The 21,339-nt window shown below is 34.4% G+C and overlaps 1 protein-coding gene across 1 annotated transcript in view; it reads right to left on the bottom strand.

The window, feature by feature from the left end:
* The window catches only part of MEI4 (meiotic double-stranded break formation protein 4), an 88,985-nt gene that overhangs the window by 11,727 nt on the left and 55,919 nt on the right, over nucleotides 1-21,339 (bottom strand). The window contains exon 6 of the mRNA XM_038132145.1: nucleotides 20,474-20,605. Coding sequence (XP_037988073.1) covers nucleotides 20,474-20,605 — 132 coding nt within the window. The remainder of the gene's footprint in view (nucleotides 1-20,473; nucleotides 20,606-21,339) is intronic.

The following is a 21,339-nucleotide window of genomic DNA, read 5'->3' as shown; positions in this document are numbered from 1 at the left end:
TTGTTTCTCTTACAACCTTTAATAAATATTTCAGAATAGTTGTTCTGCATTAGAACAATAGCTATAACCCTATTTTCTGTATTCAGTTACTGACATTAAAGAACTAACTCTTGAGGGTTAAACAAAGTAATCTCTCATTACAATAATGAATAAAAATTACAGTAACCACAATCTTCAAAATTTAAATTTACAATAGCTAGCACCATCTTGCTACCTTAATTGATTTAAGAATAATGACAAAATACTTGGTGTGGTTTTTAATTTGCTGCTCTTGTACGCAGTATGATTTATCTTAGGATTTAAAACTGTGCTTAATTGCATAACAAGTGACGGCAATATGTGCAACAAGTTTTTATTAATATCACTGCCTGTCATACTCCATATTGAAAACAATCTACATTGGCTCACCTATAAATTGAACTTGCAACACAGGCCTTCTTCACACTAAGTAGCACATTAGTATTCTACACAGACTGTAATTGCCCTTCTACTGCTTTTATAATACTCATGTTTTGAAATGCTCTCCTTGCATTTATATTAAAAGCATTTGAGAAGACAGTCATTGAGTGGTGGGAATAATTTTCTAGGAACACCAGAACAATTTTTAGATTTATTTTGACTTTGTGCATGTCTGAAAGTATTTCTTTTCTATTTGTTTTTAAAGAGAAGTTAACTATTTCATGTACAGTGATTACTCCAGTAACTGCAGTATTCACTGCAGAGGCAATCAAGCTCAACATTGTTTGAGAAAGCTGTAGCATGATAATAACAAGATTAGAGCATACTTACACAGATGATTAAGAGACTCATGCAAATTCATAATCTCTTTTAAGAAGGGACTCTGGATGTTAACATGGTTCGAAGGCAAATGAAAGAGGAGAAAATGCAACACAAATACAAATGATCTATAAGAAAATTAGCATAACACAATACTTAAAGATAGTTTTGGTGAGAAACTGTGAGACAGCATGATTGGGTGTCCTGGTTTAGAATGGTATTCTCCAATTTAGTGCTCCCACTGAAACCATGCTGTGGCCACTTGCTCCGCCTCTACCCCTCCCCTTTGGAGGGCTGGAGAGGAGAACTGGAGGAACAAACGCTAAAGTTCATGGGTCAAGATAAGAGCAATTTACTGGAAATAGCAAGGAAATAAGAAAATGAACAGTAACAGCAACAATCCCAATGACAGAGTGAACAAGAAAGAGGGGAATGATTCACACAAAAACACCACCACAGAAGTGTTCCCTCCCCACACCCTGGCTATAGAAGAGATGCCCTTCCTCTTGCCCCTGGCAATGACGTGAGGGGGCTTAGAATAAACTCCTACTCCTGGCCGTGCCCCCTCCTGGCTACTGTAAAAATTCATCCTGTCGTGGCTGGGATCAGGACACTGGGAAAATGTAATGTGTCTAACAGGAGACATCCTGTGCTGCTAACCCTTTCATGTTGTGCAAGCGCTGTGGATGGTGACACAACAACACAAGCGTTTTTCCTGTTTATTCCCAGACTGATTTTACTGTTCTTATTTATCAAATGTGTATGTTATGTAAGTGGTACATCAAATGGTATGGTAAAGAATATAGCAAGCTGTGAAGAATAGCACAATCTGTTAGTCTAAGTCAGCAAGTAGGCTGTAGAAATCTATCTCTTTGCAAAAAAGTAATTCTTTGTAAGAAAATGAGACATCAGGAGCACTTTTGTGTACTGATTTCATTTAAAAGGACATACACAAATCTCCTTCGCATTTCCAACTTGAAATAAATAGTTAAGGTGCTTCACTATGGAAACCACCTAGGGTTTGCGAACTGCAATACTGCAGGTGAGATGCACAGAAAAACAAAATCTGAGATGCACCCTTTTCTTGAATTAACAGTACAAAGAATACCTGTTGGGGTTTTTAAATCAAGACACAAATATGAATATTTACTAAAAATTAAATGAATAGTTTAGCTTCCAAAAGTAGTCAAAAGTATGATGTTGTAAAACTAGAAAAATCAACAGTCTTAATGCAAACTGTATAGTGAAAGAGTAGGGAAAAATTATTATTAATCCAAAGCTGACGGAGTTGCAAAAAGATTTGAGAAAGACAGCAAAAACTGGCTGACAGCAAAAAGCCAAGCAATGACAGTGACTCACAAGCCCACTTTGAGCAGTGCACCCTAACTAGGAAAACACATCTACTGCTCAGTCTCAAATATTATGTACAAGCAGGCCCACAAATTAAGCACCATTAACAGTTGGGTGGTAAGAAATCAGTTACTTTTAGAATTTACAACAGGCAGAGCTTGGTTGTGTATTATGTGTAGCATCTCCCTTAGTTTGTGGCAAGCATTATTGTTTCTGTTTTTGTGTGTGTATCAGACTGCAGAAGGCTGAAATTTTACACAGTCCATAGAATAAAAGTAAAAAAAAAAAGTCCTTGCTTACTTAGAAATCAATTCACAAAGGCTTTCTTTTTGCTGTACTCATGTCTTATGACATAAGACATAACCTTCCTAATTTGAGATGAATACCCACCCATTGGTATTTCTACAGCACAACTGCCCTTGAAGGGAAAGAATAGGTAAAACCAAACTAAATTAACAAATTCAGATTTTTCTGAGCAAATATTTTTCCTTAAAGTTCTTACTGCAAAGAAACACAAAAACAAACCAGAGAAGTAATTCTGCCTCTATTAAAAAAGAATTCCAAGTTCTTAATGAAAAAAAGAATCAGAAAGTATCTGAAAGTATTAAATAATGTTTTATGAAGTTTTTATATAGCCTGACATTTAAGTTAAGAAAGGACCAAACAGACCACACTGCTTGATCTGAAAGTTCCCAGAAAGTGAATTTAATAGTCTTTCAGAAATAGAAATAACTTTATCTTAAAGATGACAAACTACAGAAGTCACTGTTTTTCCATGTAAGTTGCTGGTACAACAGCTGAATTTTCTAAGTACCAACAATGGAAATGGTAAAGTATGCTCCTGTAAAAGTGAATCTATTAAAAGAAAATGTGATGCACTGATAAAATGTTAAATAATCTATATGTAGGTAGTAGAACAGGTGGCAATGAATGGCACTGAAGGTAAGGTAAATATTGTCATGCAAGTAATTGATAAGAGAAGCTAAAAGGATCATAGAATATCATTAAGTGCTGGAGTAAAAAACCCTGTCCAACTGAACAACCAACTAAACAAAACAACCACAAAACAGAAAAACCAAACCAAACAAAAAAAGCCCCCAAACAAACACCCCCACCAAAAAAACTCAAAAGAAAGAACCCTTACTAAACGTGAGTGGGAAAGTAAGTAGTTATGAACAAAAATCCAAACCAGAAATAGTCCATAATGGTTTCTGCTCTCCAATCCTGAAGTGGAAGAAAAAAAGGATATTTCTATTCCATACGATAGTGTGGATGGAACTAAAAAGCTGCGGATATGCAAAATCATCTGCAACAACCCAAGACTTCATTAGAAGACGCTCTCAAATTCTTCCCAGAGCACCTTTGCAGTATTTCTCACAATTAATATATGTCAAAACCCATATTAGAACATTAAGTTTGTATATAAATTCTAGATAAATGCTTGGGAGATCTGTTTCTACAGAATAATGCATTTGCCAAAAAGGCAGTGGGGTCTGTTTGCTAGGGAATTTCCTTTATTCTAGTACAATTATGAATTGACTGGAACACAATTCTGGCTCCACATTCACACTGATTTTTATGAAAATACAAATTTTCTAGTGTAAAAAGTGTTCAATGCAAGCATAGTATTTCATGGTTTGGACTGCAAATAAAGAATATCAAAGGAAGCAGACCTTTCTGCAACCCCGGAAAGTTCTTGGCACTAACAGATATTTGATTAAATTACAAAAACATATTTTTACTTCTACATAGTTAATTAATTTTAGAATAGCATGAAGAAATGGAAAAATAATTTTTTTTATTATTACAGCTAATCATTTCAGGGACCATAATTATTTCTCAAACAGTATTTGTAAGATGCCAATTTATTTTAAGTATCACAGTTCACTGCTTATGCTCCTGGATACAACTGGCAACTAATATAACCCATCTATGTTTTATTTATTAGCTCAGCAGACAGATGTGCACTTACTGAATTTCACATTAATTGCTAATATTTCCCTATAGCAACAAAGCCCTGAAGGCCTTGTTAGAAATATGTCAACTAAAAGTGGAGGTCTGTGTCTGAGTTTGTTTTTTACATGCAAATGCTTTTACACTTAAATATTCAGACCTTGGGGGAAAAAAGTCTTTTGCCAATGATAGAAACAATTATGATTGGATAAGAGAATTGTCCATTGCTGCTCCTTCAGACTCTCAATATACCACAAGGGTAAGTAAATCAATATGCCTCAATTTCAACATAATTAAATCCACAAAAAATCCACAGGCTGCACTGTCAACTTAGTTTCATAACTACACCAATAGCTACAAAATTTCTGAAATTCTTTGTATTTCACATGATATATTTGACTGAAAGTCCTGTGTCTTTTAAACTCCTACTGGAGAAACAGGTTCTTTAGGAATAAGTTGGCATTTTGGAATCTTGGCTTTAGATTTTTTTATTACTTTTTAAAAGTTTTCTTTGGAATTTGGATCTTAGCATAGGAAGGTAATTTACAAGTAAGATATTACTGATAAAATGGCTACAGGCATGTTATCTTTGTCAGTGAAATTCCAGAAGTCTGTCTCCTGCTGAGTCAATTGCAATAAAATAAAATAAAAAAATCGGTATCTTGTGCACAGATTACAACAAAATTTGCCATGTTTATTTTATTCCAATTCCTGTATGTGCAGAAATTCATTGGGAGCCATCACTTCTGCACACATGAGCTGCACTCAGTTGCTCACAGAGAACTGAAATCTGCAAATGGATACTGAGTAAGGTGGAAGAATAAAGTCACACTCTTTTCCTGACACTGAACTGCTTATTTGAAGAAATAGCGGTCATGAGGAATGCATCTTTAAAGACAATACAACCACCAGAAAATTGAGATCTTTTGGGTGGAGAGGTGCTGGTGCTGTATGCAGAGTTAAAAGCAATGTTGCATGCTGCTATTCTGACAGAATTTCTCATACCTGCAACACTCACAGTAAAGTGTCTAAAGCTGCCAGCAAAGATATTTAAAATGCCCTGCATTGGTTCCTCTGCCTTCACTTTTCAGGCAGGAGAATCAATCAGGAAGCAGCTTGGGATGACAAAAGATGTGCCAGGGAGCCAAGTTAGCAAATGATCCCTTGGCTCTAAAGGCAGAACTGCTGCTCTCTGGCTCGGCAGCAACTCTCAGGGATGCTGTCCCACAGGACCAGAGACCGATGGGCTACCAGTGGCACATGGAAAAGCAGGAGCCCTCCCAGTTACTTCCCTTGCCACAGAAAGAACAGCTTTGCCATGGCAACTGTGCTATGAACTCTCTATGTTCAGTACATCTTATTTTGGATATATCTTTCTGGGGGTCCCGTTAAAAGCAAGAAATTTCTTTCCCATTCCAACAGTATTAAGAATCAATAAGACTGAATTGCTGGAGCAATCTCAAATACTCTTTTCTCTGTATCCTGTAGCCCCTCAAAATTTCTACTTAATTTCTTCTTTGAATATCTTACACTGCAGTTTAAAACTGTTCAAACAAGAGTAGTAAGAGAAGGAAAATGTGGATGGCATGAAAACAAGTAGTACAGATATCATACATTACTAAGATTTCGCTTTAAACCAGACATTAGTGTTTGATACTGAATACATATTACTGTAACTAATGCTTTCTTACAGGAATCATAACAAAAGTGGAGGATACAAAGTTTGAAAATGCAGTTAGAATATTTCAGGTTTGCTAAATGTTGTACACTTTGTGAATGATGAGACAGAGGAGAGAATCGTGTTTCAGAGCATCAGGTAGAAGAGACAACCAGGGCAGACATCACTGACAAGTACAGGTAGCATTAGGTAAGAGTTTGGTCCATAAACAACAAAAAATGATGAAGCCATGTCTTACACAGAGCCATAATAAAAATCAGTGATACAAATTAAGGGCTATGTGAAGAAGAAGAAGCAAGAATAATAAATCACTAGGAAGGATTTACAGAATCCTTCTATATAGAAGAATTCTATATAGATTCTAAGTAGAAGAAAAGGAAACTCAATTATACTTACATTAACAAATTAATTCTTGTCTCAAATATAATTAATTCTAAGCTAATTCTATTATTTCAAGAGTACCCAAACTCAGCAACTATATAATGTTATCATAGTATAAATCCAAACATTTAATATAATTTGACTGAAAAAAAATGTCTTCCAGTAATTGCACCATGGATCTTGTCTTTAAATTTTGAATTAAGTAGTATTCAGAATTAATATTAGACCATGAGTTCAAGGAAAAAAATTAGTTTCCTGCAGACGGATTTCTTCTTTAAATAAGTATTTTAATAAATAGATAATACATAGCAAAACAAAATAATATTTAGTCAGCACTACTGATTTGAGTTGATTCAACATAAACCTGATTGGGCAATTGCTTACAGTTCATTCATAATTTTTCTAACTTACAAAAAGATTATATTTTATATATTGCCGTAAATAAGTTTATGCAGCTGTAATACTATTTCAGCATATTCTATCCATCTTGATTAGGGATTTTTCTTGGATTTTGCTTTGTTTTGTTTTTTATTAGCTGTTACTTAATTTTAGGCAATAAAATTCAGATAGAGAAAGACAAAACTCATAAGCTATTACTAAATAATGCGGCAAATAATAATTGTAAATGATAAACAGAATCAATAACAGCTTTCAGATTTGATGCATTAACACATTCTTAAATTCAGCATCTGGAAAAATCTGTGTAGAAAGGTGTTTGGACTAAGTGACTCCCTCTGACCTCAGAATCCATGAATCAATAATATAATTTAACTTTCAAATGAATTTAAAATATTTTGCAAGGAAGTTATAAAGTAGGTCCTAAAATTGAAATGTATGAAGAACAGCTCTTATGATAAATAGACATATTCAAACATGAGAAGAAAGGTTCTTGAGTATTATTTTGTCATTAGCATAAAACAACCCAGAACAGCTGAAATTCTTTGAAATGCTATTCAAGTGAACACAGCTGTAATCTACTCATTACTCAGATCCTTACGTGTAACTGCACACAACTCTCTAAGGTCTCGATCTGTGCAGGCCAGTCTTCAGCTACATTTTTTCCCCTCAGTTTCCAAGCCCTCTTTTAAGATTACTATTTCCTCCATCTTTAGAGATACCTTATATTACACACAGGTGTTACAGTGAATACTGAATATCAGCAGGGGCATCAGAAGTAATCTGTCTGAGAAACACAGAATTCACAGGACTCCAAATATGAAATCCCCAAAAGGCTTCCTCTGATGCAAACCAGTCACTTTTGTGCAAAAACTACCTGTTTAATATGCCTGCCAGGACACATCTAATCTACATCCTGAATTTTTATTACTGCCTGAAAAAGAAAGTTTTAGCCTCCTGCAATTTGAAATCCTGACTGTGGGATGTGTTAGTAATTTTCTAATATGAGTCAAATTTTGTAAATTTTCTGTAAAGCCTCTTTCCTGACCTACTAGCATTAATTATTACACCCTTATTATACCAATCCCCCCAAAACTAGCATTCACACTCTTAGTTAGAACAGTATTTCAATTTCTTTTAGAACTCAGAAGCAAAGGAAATCTGCAGTGTAGTTCTGCCTCCTTTTTCCCCCTTTGTGAGAATTTTGACCATAATTATTAATGTTATTATAATATAAAAATAGGCATTTAAGAGCTCAGATATATGGATGAAAGGGTGCTGAAGTATTTAATCCCACCCCTCACCCTGAGATAGGTTCCTGTATTCTTATGGCACCTCCAAAAGATGCTCATCATGAATGTGTTTCAGTACTTCAGTGAGTTTGACATCTAACATTATTCACCAAGTACATTTCTTCTTGTTCACACCAGTACACAAAAGGATTACTCCTTGTATAACAACTTTTCATGTTCTGAGAGGCAATTATAACTTCTCTTCCCCCTCAGTGTTCTCTTTTTCCAGATTACTTTATGGAAACTAACATTTTGTCAACAATATCTCTGAACACATCAAACATGCACACAAAGAATCCCATGAAGATTACTTATAGAAGATGGAAATGCCCTATTCTATGATTTATTGTATTTTTAAATAGATGCAAAACTTTAAAAACAAACCCAAACCACAAACTAACCAATAATAATAGTTTTTAGTGATTATAATTTATTTTTGGCATTTTGATAAACTCTTTCTCATATACCATATGTTGCCTAGTTACATACTAGCACAATTATAATGAACACTACATTACAATTATAATGACTATTAGTCCTCATCACAAAACACCTTTTACTGCTTGGCCTATTTAGCAACACTATCTGTAGAAAACAGATGAATTTTGAGAAATATATTAATAATTTTTCCATTATTTCACAAGTTACACTTTAAAGGTGATTAGTTATGCTGTATAGCAAATAAAAATATTATTCCATAAAAAAGATAATTCTGTAAGCAGTGTAATTCCCACGTGATTCTCTAAAGTCATTAGTGGAGCAGAAACTGTCTTCTTTTTGTTAATGTTAAATCATGTATAAGGAGAATCTCAGCAGCTTTATGCTTTCCCTGAAAGTTAACTTCCTCTACTTTTTCTACAGTGGTATCTAAACTCTAGAAAAACAGAAGGGTTTAGAAAGAGCTGTCTTTTGCATGATAATTAATTTTTAAGAACCCATGACCATGGAAGACTGTATCTTGAATAACTCACAGACTGGAATTGGCTCCTACATTACAAATACAGAGGTACGAACTTCTAATTAATTAAATTCAGACACTCAAATTGAAGTAGATTCTTCTTCCAAGCTAAGCAGAGTTGAGCAGTTCTTGAGCAACCACCATGCAGAATAAAGTAGTGGGACACATTCCAGATATTGGCCAAAGCGTTCACAAGCAGAATCATGAAACATAAAGGAAATTATATGGAGGAAAGTCTATGATTCAGACTATGTTCTTTAATATTGCAAATAATGAACTTATTTATTTTATATAGTTTCTTAATGTACTACTAGCTCCCTGCTTTTACTAGGAATGGCAGTTTTAAATCCATATAATGGCACTACAATCCTAATTTGTTTCTTTTATGTCTACAGGTGTTTGGCTGTGATTTGGTTTTTTGGTTTGTTTTTCTTTTCGAAAAGGGTTCTTGCTTCTCTTACTACAGAGAATGGATGATGCCCGATTACAAGAAATATTATTCAGTATTTTTTCTGTTTTTGTTATATGGATGGACATGAAATGTGTAGTATTCAGTCTCTACTATGAAGACAGAATTATTACTTTCTTTTTTTTACGACAATCATTGCTATAATCCCACACATACTACAAATGTTACTTTAATTTCATAAATGCTTTTAGACTAAGGTAATGCTTTTCTACTTTTAACAAAGAATCTTTTCAATGTAGCTGATAATGCATTCATGGCTGTCTAGGACATGAGTTTATAATGCCTGCTATTACACAGAAATGCATAAATTCAAAGCAAAACCCATGCTGGCTTCTGTGAAAACTGTGGACACTTATGTCCTCCTCTTCGCAGACAAAAATGGTCTGAGAAAGAAAAAAAGTTTCAGTCTGAATGGTAAACATTTTCCAAAATTTACAAACTGAAAAAACCTTTAATGATAGAAAACACTATCATTTACCTGATCTACAATGTGGGCGAATTTTACCGTGTGAGAATTGATTATTTTGTCTTGCTTCTGAGAGAGAAAAGTATTCTTTTCACATTATACCTGAAAATTTATTCTGTTTTCAGCAGATGGTACAATAATGTCTTTCAACAATGCAGCATTTATCTGACAGAAGCACAACCCACTAGTCTAATTTTGCTATCAATATTAGAAATACTAACTGGAATTATACACCATTTACTTTTGAGAAAAATATACCTATTATCTAGAATTACTTCTTATTTTCAGTGAGAAAGAGTTTTCAAGCTTAAAAGTGCCTTGCCCTCTTCAGCCCCAAACTTCTGGTGTTACCTTCTCCTGGCTACTCTGGAGCTAAGAGTCTGTGAAAGACATACAAGGTTTGGTATGTAATCAGGTTTGACAAGTAAAAGGAAGGTAATTGTGATGGGGTTTAGGTGGCTGGAAGGGAGGTGTAGTAACATCAAAGACCTAGCAGTAGCACAATAGTAGCACACAATGAGAATACCTAGATGGATACAGATGGATAGAGAAGGGAGGGTAATCACAAGGAAGGATCACCATGTTGATGACTCCTGCTCCTGGCAAGCACTGCTCTAGGTGTAATTTGAGTTATCAGTAATTCTTGGTAATTTACCTGTTCCCTCTGCATGACCTAAACAGCAGCACTTTACCTCCCCCAGAAACAAAAAAAAAAAAAAAAAAAGAAAAAGTATGTTCTCTGACATGAGTGGACACAAAGAAAGGTTTATCAAGCTTATAATATAAGCTGCACGATTCCCAACTAAACTACACATCTAGGTGAAAAACAGCTCCTAAAAGATCCAAGTTTCTAGATAAATAATTTTGCTAGCTTGCTCAAGTTATTCAAGACCCTTCTTAAAATAAGGCAAGTTCTAAATTAAACAGAGAGAGAAGCTAATGTGTTGCTTTCCTTGAAACGTCTTTTTTCATTAAAATAATTTGAAAATAACAAGAGAAAAGATATGGAACATACTTAAATATAATTAGTTCTAGCTGTTATTCAAGGTTCCTCTGAAATATCTTTCAGCCCTGGAAGGCTGAGGGCTAATTTAGTGGGTTATGAGCTATCCTCCAGGTTTCTTAGGTGCATGAAGGCTTTTCTACAGGATGTTTGAGAAAAATTGGGAGTTTCAGAGCATGTCCCAATATTCACCTTGTGTTTCCTTCACTAGTTTGTAACTCCTAGAGTGTTACTGAAGGTCCTATAAGCTTTCCTGAACAGTATTTCTACCTCCTTTGTAGGTAGAAAAATGACTTGTCTCTACATGATTTAACATCTTTTCTTTTAGGAACTTGACTAATTTGCAACTATAATCTCACTTCTAGAAAATTTATCAAACACAGCAGGTTTAGAGATGACACAACAGCAGAAGTGATGGACACACTAGAGGACTGTGCTACCATTTAGAATGATCTCAAAAGGCTGGAGAAACTGGCCAAAAGAAATCCTGAGTTGCTGCAAATAGAAGTGCAAAAAATGCTTTGAGCAGGTTGTTATACTAGATAATTTCCAGATGTTGTTTCCAACCTTTTTCATTCCATACTTCGACGATCATTCAATAAATTTATTCTATTTAAGTTAATCAACAGGACTGAATCATAGTTAAAATAATCAAATTGTGTAGGAAGAACTCAAAATGGTTAACTTATTCAGTTACTCAAAACTTTTTTTATAGCTTATGCCAATAGGCAGAAATACTACCTAAATTTTTAACTCTATTACTCCACTCCCTCATATTTATCATACACAATGTCCTATAGTATTCTGTATAAAATGTTGTAGCTAGGCTTAGTAAAAGATCTTTGATTAAGTGATAATGCTCCATAAAGTGTTCTTGAAAACTGCAAGTTCAGCTAGAAGTTTAATAATCTGAAAACTCAAGAGGCACTAGTACTAACTTTTAATGAAAGAATTAATTATAAAGATGAAACAGAGCCCAAACGATCTTGTTTCAAGACAATACACCCAGAGGTTTAATTGGGCTTTGGCAACTCAATTCCAGGAATGACAGATGCCAAGAAATTCAAAACGTATAAGTCACATCTTCAAAGTCTGCACTATAATTATGCGACCTGGGGTGTCATTGTCTATGAGAAAGGAGAAACATATATTTTTCTTATATTTTTCTCATTTTTCTGCTCTATGCATTTGACTTCTCCCTATGTGAATTGCTATTGCAATCAAGTGAAATTAATCCTTTCTTATATAATAGGAAGCTAAACTGGAATGGATTCAAGAAGGTTATTTTCTAAAACTACTTTTAATTCTGTAATGTTCGTGCTACATGCATTTCAAGCGTATACTTTAGCAGAAAAGAAATAATTCTACAGGACATGCAACACAAATTGTGCTGCCATAAATTCTTCTGTAATAGTATAAGTGTGCAAGTGTGCATTGACAGTTGAGATTCAACTCAGCACAGCTATCTGGTTACCTGCTTTTCATACAAGTTCAAGACTGCAACCAGCAATGTCTTAATCCTAAATCTAATCAAGCCATATAAATCATATATCCTGCCTGAGAAAGCATCAGCTTCCCTTTCAGGAACACCTCCAACTTCAGCAAAACATCCTCTGCTGCGCAAATCCTGGACATCCAAGCCTTACATTTATCCAGCAACTCATGTAATTAACACACAGATCTAAACACACTTAGCTGCTGCTCTCTTTCTCCCTCACCACAAACCTAGTCCAGTATCCCATTCCCATATGTACAAAGTCCCTATGAGTCCCAAAAAACTCACTCTGACACTTAAGTTCACCAATCATTAGCTGCACGGAATCAGTTGTGGACTGAGGCTACATCATCAGTGCCTACCTAAAACTGAACCCTCAGATCCCTAAGCCCTCAGCACAACAACCTTAAATCTATCTCTGATACCTTCTATAAAGATGTTCAGCTTCAGGTCATCCCAACCTATCTCCCTAAATAAAATCTACACCAGAAATGCTGTCAATGTAGCAATGAATAGGAGTTGCTGCTGACACCAGTTGTGGAACCCACTTTTCCCTCTGGGCACAGAATTAATCATGGTTTGCTGTCATGCCAGATCAAGCCTTAACCAGCCAGGCAGGGTGCTGTCACCCAACATATATACCAAGTTTAAAATATGCTATGGAACCAGATTTCATCTTCCACATGTCTCAGCCATGCAAACCATAATTTAGCTACAATTTAGCTACATAATTTAGCTACATAAATCTTAGCTACAACGCATACTCTATGCAGCTAATACCTTTCGTCCCTGATATAAACCTACTCTGTTAATAACTTCTGCATCAGTTAAATCCACGAGAGACAAATTCTGCTTGTTTCAGAGCCGAACTTGGGACAGCAGCTCCTTCTGACTGCGGCAGCAGCACTTGAACATTTTAGAAAGCACCAAACAAACATCAATCTTCCTGGTCTTAAAAATAGTGATGGCTGTGCATAAGATCCATAGGTAGATAAACACTTCTTTAAATGTATTTTTAGCAAAACCAAATGAAACCAACAAAGGAGGTTCCAATGGGGCAAGCTGATGCTCTAAGTCATTATGTACAGATCTGTCACACATGTTTAGAAAGACAAGAGTGCAAAGCTAAGACATCCAAGATATTGATGTGTCCTTTAAAATGAAAAGAATGTTTTGAAAGAAAGATGGAGTTATGAGTTTACACTAGTATCCTCTATAATTCCATAGTTACCACTTACATTTTACTATATTTATCTAAGGTCTTAAAAAGAATTTTAATTATAAGCTGTAGTTACTCTTCAGACAAAAAATAATTTTATCAGTGATTCCCAGTTAGAAACTCTGGGACTAAAAGTCTTTATTTTTCCATTTTATGAAGATGTGGAATACTAAAGCAGCAAACAGACTGCAAAGCCACTGACACAGGAACTGTGCATTTATAATGTATCCCAAAAAAGCATTTAGTGAAACTGTGTTAAAACCATGCATAATGAGGACGTTAAACAATTCTAAAAAATCAAAAGCCAAAGGTAAATCTGTTACATTTCATGGAAATTGAACTTTTAAGAGCACATATGGTATATATATGCTATTCACATAGACAACTGCAATACCCAAAAAGCATTAAGGAAGCAGTGCTCAATTTTCTGTAACATCATTCCATTTTGCAAATCATTGTCTGTAAGCGGGAATGCTCAATGAGGAAGGGAGCCTAACAGGAACATTAAAACTATCTATTTGAAGGCACAGGTTTAAGTAAAAATCAAATGGTCTTCCAGACTAGCAGGTATACAACATATGCCACAAAAATCTGATGCTTTGTCCTTATTCATGTTCTGCTTTCAGGCATGTAAAAGAACTAAATGAGCTGTAAAGAAAGCAACAGAAAAAGGACAGTATTAACACTGAGAATAAGGAAGCAAAAGCAGCATCAACCCACATTTTAAAAAAGGTGTAATGAAAGCTTAACTGCACCAGAAATTCAAATAGGCAATTTAATTTAATTTATAATCATGTTATTTTTGGGTTTGTTGGATTTTGGCTTATGGAATTTTTTTAGTTTTGGGTTGGTTTGGTTTGTTTTTGTTTTTTTTTTTAGCCTGAATTTTGTGCATAGTTTGAAATAAGATTTCCAGAAACATTGCTTAGTAACTTTTTGAGATATATTTTGGTATCCTTAATTAAGCATTTTTCCTTTTCCAGTATTATGTTTCCATGAATGACACGATTCACCGATATTAAGAGTAATAATACCCTAGTCGACAGCCCTTCTCATCTAATCGATATTTGCTGCTTCTCTTCCCAAACACATCTGAGGTTTTCTGATTACATGTCATCCTCAATTTTGCCAAGCACCTAAGGGTAGTCAAAGCCCTGCTACCTTTTAGTACTGTAGGAACACTTCTAAACTCCTTTATCCTTAATGGTATCATTTCAAGATAATATGAGAGGGAAGAGAAGACTGCATGAACCATTTGTCATTTTTCAGTTCTGTCTGACATGTAAGCATCTTAAAATCTAATCTGTAATAGGGGATGACATATGCAGCAAAAGCAGGTATACACTTCAAAGGTGTATGGCACTCTCTTGGCATACACCAAGTCTTGACTGATTCTCTCATTCCTGCCTTTCAGGGAACAGATTTACGTATTCCCAAAACCGTATCTCCACACTAGGTTTATAAGAAAAAAATACAGATCCCCTAATTATTCTATCCATCCATTATTTCCTTTGTTATCAGTAGCATCAGCAGTTGCATGGAATAGAAATTACATTACATTTACTCAGAGCACTATTTTGCAGCATCTTTAAGAATTCACAATTTGAAATACCCTACAATCTCTGCTTACAAGAATAACAAGGAAAGAAATTACATCTTAGAAAGGATGAACAGATGTCCAGATGCAAGTTAAATTATTTTCATAAGGTCTACATAACACCAATCTCTTTTTTTTTAGCTAGGTGAAGTATTATTAATCTGATGCATCAGCAAAAGTCAACAGTAGAAATTATAAAAAGCCAAATATACCTGACAGCCATTTTGGTACCTCAAACAACAGCAGACTGCCAAAGGTATTTAGCTTCTCTAGCTGTGTAATATTCTTAGTCTTTTTTTTCTTATTAACTATTTTAGCCATTTTCTATCATAGTTGAGAAAAAATAGTGCAGCTTTTTTTTTCTAACCTATAGGAAACCTGTATTGCAATGTATATAAACTTATGTTTGAAGAGATTAGACAAACTGAATAAATGAAGTAAACTTCGTGGGAAGAGGAGCTTGTCTGAGGAATTCTCTACCTCACATTAGACACATTTGCCTTTGGAATAAAGTATGTGGTGTGTACCACACCTGCCCAGAGCAACCATTGGACAGAGAATGGATACATGGAGAAGGGCTTATGAAGACAAGCTCTGACATTAATAACTCAGTTCTCAGCACTTTAAAACTTTAGATCATCTAGCTGAACCCAGCCACAGGAAAACTCCATTTTCCTTGATGAACTGATTACCAACTGAGCTAGTGCAACTTGATATTCACAAAGCCTCTAATTTGCAGGCTAGCTAGGAAAAAAAAAAGGCTTTCCAGCCACAGGAGTATTTCAGCCCTTCATTTGCTTCCATATAGAGCTGTTCCTGTGCAGTTCGACATTCCAGTGACATGCCTGTTAGCTACACAGTGCTGAATAGCAATGAAAATCTCAGGAAATACCAAAATCATAGTGCTTCTGTGCTCCCCTTGGTTCTTTCTCTGCCTCAATACACTGCCTGCATGGACTGCTGGTTTTAAAGGTCTGCCTGTTTAGAGGCACATGCATCAGACACACCATGGCTGAATGCACCTTACAAGAAGCTCCAATCCACATATCCTGTACAATCCATCATCATCGGTCACCAGCCTCTTGTGGACACAAACAGAATTTGAATACATAATAACTACATTAACTTATTAATTACAGTAACTAAAATATAACTTGTTCCAAACATCTAATAATGTTACTCACATAAGTTTGTCAGTGTACAGACAGAAGTATGCTTTGCATGACTACCTGTTACAATGTTCTACAGGATCAGGTCATTGCTCAAATAACATTCTTTCCCAGATCATCCAAAAAGACACTTTCGTAGAGATATTATGGGATTTTTGTCCCTTAACTTTGGAATTTTTCAACATAAATATCTGCATTTCAGGTTATCAACTTAAATGTCCTTTCTCATAGCCAGAAGAAAGAAGCAAACAACTCTGGGACCAATTATCATAATTATGTAAGGGAACATAGGTTGAACAAGAAATTACTTTTCCCCTCCCTTGACTACAATGGAAAGTTAAAGTAAGAAAGTCAGATGGAAACATCATAGAAGTCTGAATTCAAGTGAGACAAATCCTACCTTATGTCAAACTCCTTTGGCTCTTCTGAGTCAAAGCTGTTTTGTTGTAATGAGCCCAATTCTCAAAAATTTACGTAACATACAACAAAGCCTTGCATGACTATCTATCTTCATGTTGGCAAATGCTTAGCTAATCTTAGCTGCTTGTTTGACTTTTACAAGAAGCAGACAGCAAGGTCTACTACATACACCAAAACTAAAGACAAAATCTCACCCTTTATATCCGCTGTCATTCATTTCAGATGAGCAGTCAGCACCCACATCTGAATTTGGACTTAATGCTTACATATAATATTGAGAATTATATATAATTTGGTGCTTTGATTACAAAACCCAAACAAACAGCTATACAGTGTACAGCTTTTGTGATAAAACTGTTTTAAATTTTAAAAAAAGTAAAAATGGTATATAGAAAGTAATGTGATATAAAACTTGGGTAATGCTACCCAAGCTATGCATCAGCAATTACTGAGTAACAGAGCTTTCCAAAACCTCACAATATGTCTTTCGTTCCTATTTCAAAATCTATTTTCTGGTTTCTAATTTTTTTTTTCAGAATTCTTGGAATTAATACTGGGGTGTTAGAAATGAGCAGTAAACCCAGTAAACTACTATGTGCTTTCCATTTCTGGCCTTCTGTCTTTGAAAGTTATCATAAAGGAAAATCTGCTATCATGAGAAGAGCTCAACATTTGAAAACTAATCCATCTTCCACAGTATCTGAAATCTTCATTTCGGAAATCTTAGTATCTTCCAGTTCTATCTGTTCTGCGGTAGAAATTCAATTGGGGATCAGAAAATTTCTATTCCATAGTAAGTTAAGGTTCAATTACAGTATTCTTATAAATTTTATTTATGAAGCATGAAAGCTTCCTATTATACATAAAACTCAAAAGACCACATACAACATCTGTAAAAATAAAGAGATCTGAGTTTATATTAATACGCTTTTGACTAAAATTCAGCATGCTTGTGTCAGCAAAGCACTTAAGTATGAGCTTTACTTTGAGCCCACAATGAAGTACTTAAATGAATTAAAGCAAACTACTAACTTGCTTAAGAGTTTAGTAACATAAAAAACATCTTAACTGTGTGGAAAATCAGGGTAACTACACTGTTTTACATGTTCCTTAATTACTTTTACTTTCCATTTTAATATGTGGAAATATGGCATACAAAATTTTATGATTCGTGTATTTGACATTAATTTACCTATTGTAAGATTAAAGGATTTAACCAATTAGACAACAATAGAAAATATTCAGAGTAATCTCTGTACTTTTCTCTTGTAGTTTATTAGAAACACTCTCCAATAGACAACCTAATTTTTTAATTTGTAAAGCATAGGGCACAGGTAGTGCTTTAGAAATGTGGGTCATAGACTGATAAGCTTGTTCCAAGAGGACACAGTTACAAACTCTCTAAAACCAGTCAGAATTCGAAAGAAAAATATTTTCAATATTTATCAAAGATGTATACACAAACCTGCAAGGGGTTGAGCTGAGCACACTTCCTACTGAAGACATGATGGAATATAAAGTTGCATATTCTTGAATTCATGCATTTTGCAAACTACCTGGAACTTAGCTCAAGTCTTAATGAGGAAATTAAAACAGAAATGTTGAGTTATCTAGATTATTCATTTAGAAAAATTAAAAAGAATGTTGTTTTTATTCCAAATCAGTGTTGAAAACCATCTTCAATGAAAAAATTATTACTATAAAAAATAACACAGATATTTGATTGGATGAATAAGCTATTTTTTTCAATTTCTGTTTTCCATCAAATGTTCAAAAGTTAATTGCAAACTAACCTGGATACATGCCTTAGATAATTCTTTATTTCTCCTACGTGCCAACAACAATAAAACTAACTAACAATGATACAAAACAAATCTCATGTATTTCCACACCTCTAATCATAACTAAAATTAAGAATCTCTAATTTGATTGCTTTAAATGGGAGATACTCTTTGCAATTAACAGTGGTTTTGCTTAAGTAACAAAATACAATTAGAATACTTGTCAGCTAATGAAGTTTGATTATATGAAGTATTATCTTTCGCCAAATCCCAATTTAACTATTTATGAAGAGTTTTTGTTTTAAAGCTGGGGGGTTTTATTTCAAATTGATATTGTATCATTAGATTTGATTATAAAACAAGAAAAAATACTTTAATCCTTTTTATATTCATATCCAGAAGTCACGCTACACAAATTCAGAAACATTTGGAAGCAGGTCCATAAATTAGGCCATCAGAATTGAGTCCTGTTGTGATTTATTTCCAGAATATTAACGCATACAGAATATATGAGGGTTCATAAATGAACACAATACATCTATTAGGACTAAGTGCAAAAATGCCTGAACTTTAAAAACACTGACTTCACCACAAGCTAAGCAAACCAGAACTTCAGTTACTTTCCCTACATGTACTTCAGCTTTTCGAAGTCCTACAGAGTATCAGCTGCAAATTGACAGATGCCCAGCTCCTGAGGCTTCACCAAATATGAAAGCAATAAAAATAATTATAGTATGGCAAGGTTAAGCAGTTCCATAGTAACTAACTCAGCAAAGCACAATGCTCAGTATGAGTTTCACATCACTGTGGAGAACTGAAAGGTTCTGCGTTGCCACTGGCAAAACTCTGAAAAGAAAGATGACCAATTCTGTTAAACAGGTGAGATTTAATAATGTTAAAAATGAACAGCTGCTTTTAACTTAAAAAAAACAATTATTGTTTTTAATTACACTCTTCCCAATCCTTACAATTGTCAAAAGTCTGATGACTTTTGGTTGCCATCAATAAACCTTGTATGCTAACAGTAACCTAAAATAAGGCACAGCTCATTGTCTGATTCTTTCAAAACTGGCATTTTCAGAATATGACTCAAACATACTAGAAATTTGGGTTGGCAATTACATACCCCGTCTCCAACAGCCCAAACTTACTACTACATCATATCCTAGAGAGAAAAAGTTAAGACTGCTTGAGCAACATTGAAGCCTTTTGTTAAATTAGACCACTGCAAAATAAATATATGGTGAAGGTTTTTTGGTATCAATAAATTTATTTTCCACCAAATAAAATGTTTTTAGGATAGTGTAAAATCAAGCTGCAATCCCAAGTGAAGCTGAACTTTTTGCATAAAATACATACCAACACATACAAACGTATGAAAAATCTATGAAACCCCTATTTAGTTCATATATCTCTTTTTCAAATGTTAAAGGAACATTTATTCTCTCTCTCTTTTCTCTATAGTTTACTGGAAATGATTTAACTTAAGAATAAATTTTACCAAAAGTTCTATTCTGCTCTTTAGCTCCTACTCATTGTAACAAACTAAATACAATACGATGTGCTGGATAACTTTTGCATCAGGAAAATTAATAATTTGAAACAATAATAATGTGAAACATGAAATCTAATTCCAAAATAAAATAAAGCAGCTGACTATCCAGTTTTACATGAGCTAGAGAGAGAATACTGAAGTTGTATTTTCTGTTTAGCTGAATACCAAAGTTGTATTGCCTGCATAGTCAACAATTTACACATTGTACTGTCTTCTAACTCATTAGTTCAAGTATTTTGCAAATTATATAGTATGATCTAAAAACCTATATAGTCTATTTATTATCCAGTCTGATAATTCTACCTTTCTCTATGGAATTTTCTCTTACTTTATGCCTCTCTTTTTGAATTTGCTCTTTAAAGCAGCACCTAGCATTTCTGGGTCCTCAAATCTGAATATTCTATAGAATGATGCTTTTTTTTTTTTTTTTACATTTTAAGAAACAAATAAATACAGCCAAAACACTGCCCAACACCACTCTTTGGACTTTCTCGAAAAGAAAAGATGACGGTACCTGGTGTGCCTGCAACAACTGCTCAGCAAACTGACGGACTCCCGATAGGAGAAGGGATATTAAAGAATTCCTTAGTATGCTGTTCCTTCCTATCAAACCCAGCGTTTGTGATACAGAATGCAGTGCCTGAAACTAAAGAGAAATAACAGTAAAATTAATCTTTCAAAATGCATCTCAATTTTTTTTAACCCAAATGATTACTTTAAGTAGAAATGGGAGTTACGTATTAAAACACTAAAGAGAAAAGTCCAATGCAAAATTTTAGTGTTTAAAATTCTATTGATTACAGACATATGAGAACTATGAGAAATCAAAATCCATCCTCACAAGATTAACATGACAGGAAACTGTCACAGGAACAAACTCCTCCAAAAGTGTGAACTCCCCAGGACTGCTTTTCAGGATTAGATGTCATCATACCCATCTCCTCACACAGCAAATTGGAGACTACTCTGCCTATACAGTTCTTCTGCTTTTCACAGCTAGACAAATTAATGAACAAATTCTTTGAAATTCAAACATGTAAGCTGAGAGCTGTACTAGGATGTTCTGTCAATATAGTTATCAGGAAAAAAACTTAATGCTAACTGTTAGAAGATGATTAAATGATTACATGCTAACTGCTAGAAGGCAGACTATGTATCTGTATGTATTTTCAAATTCAAACAATTCACTTTCATCTTGTTCTTTAACAATGCATTTCTCCTGAACCACAAGAAGAGGGATGTAGACTTACATGAGAATTATGTTAGTAATTTTTTGCCACAGTTTCTTCTACTAAAAAAACCCAAAACAACCTGGTTTTTTTGTTCCCTGAAATTGAAATAAATAGCTATTATGTAATGAAGCATACTTCTCTACAAAGT

Source organism: Motacilla alba, chromosome 3 (genome assembly GCF_015832195.1).
Source record: "Motacilla alba alba isolate MOTALB_02 chromosome 3, Motacilla_alba_V1.0_pri, whole genome shotgun sequence".
NCBI lineage: Eukaryota > Metazoa > Chordata > Aves > Passeriformes > Motacillidae > Motacilla > Motacilla alba.
This window is presented reverse-complemented; position numbering and strand designations above follow the sequence as displayed.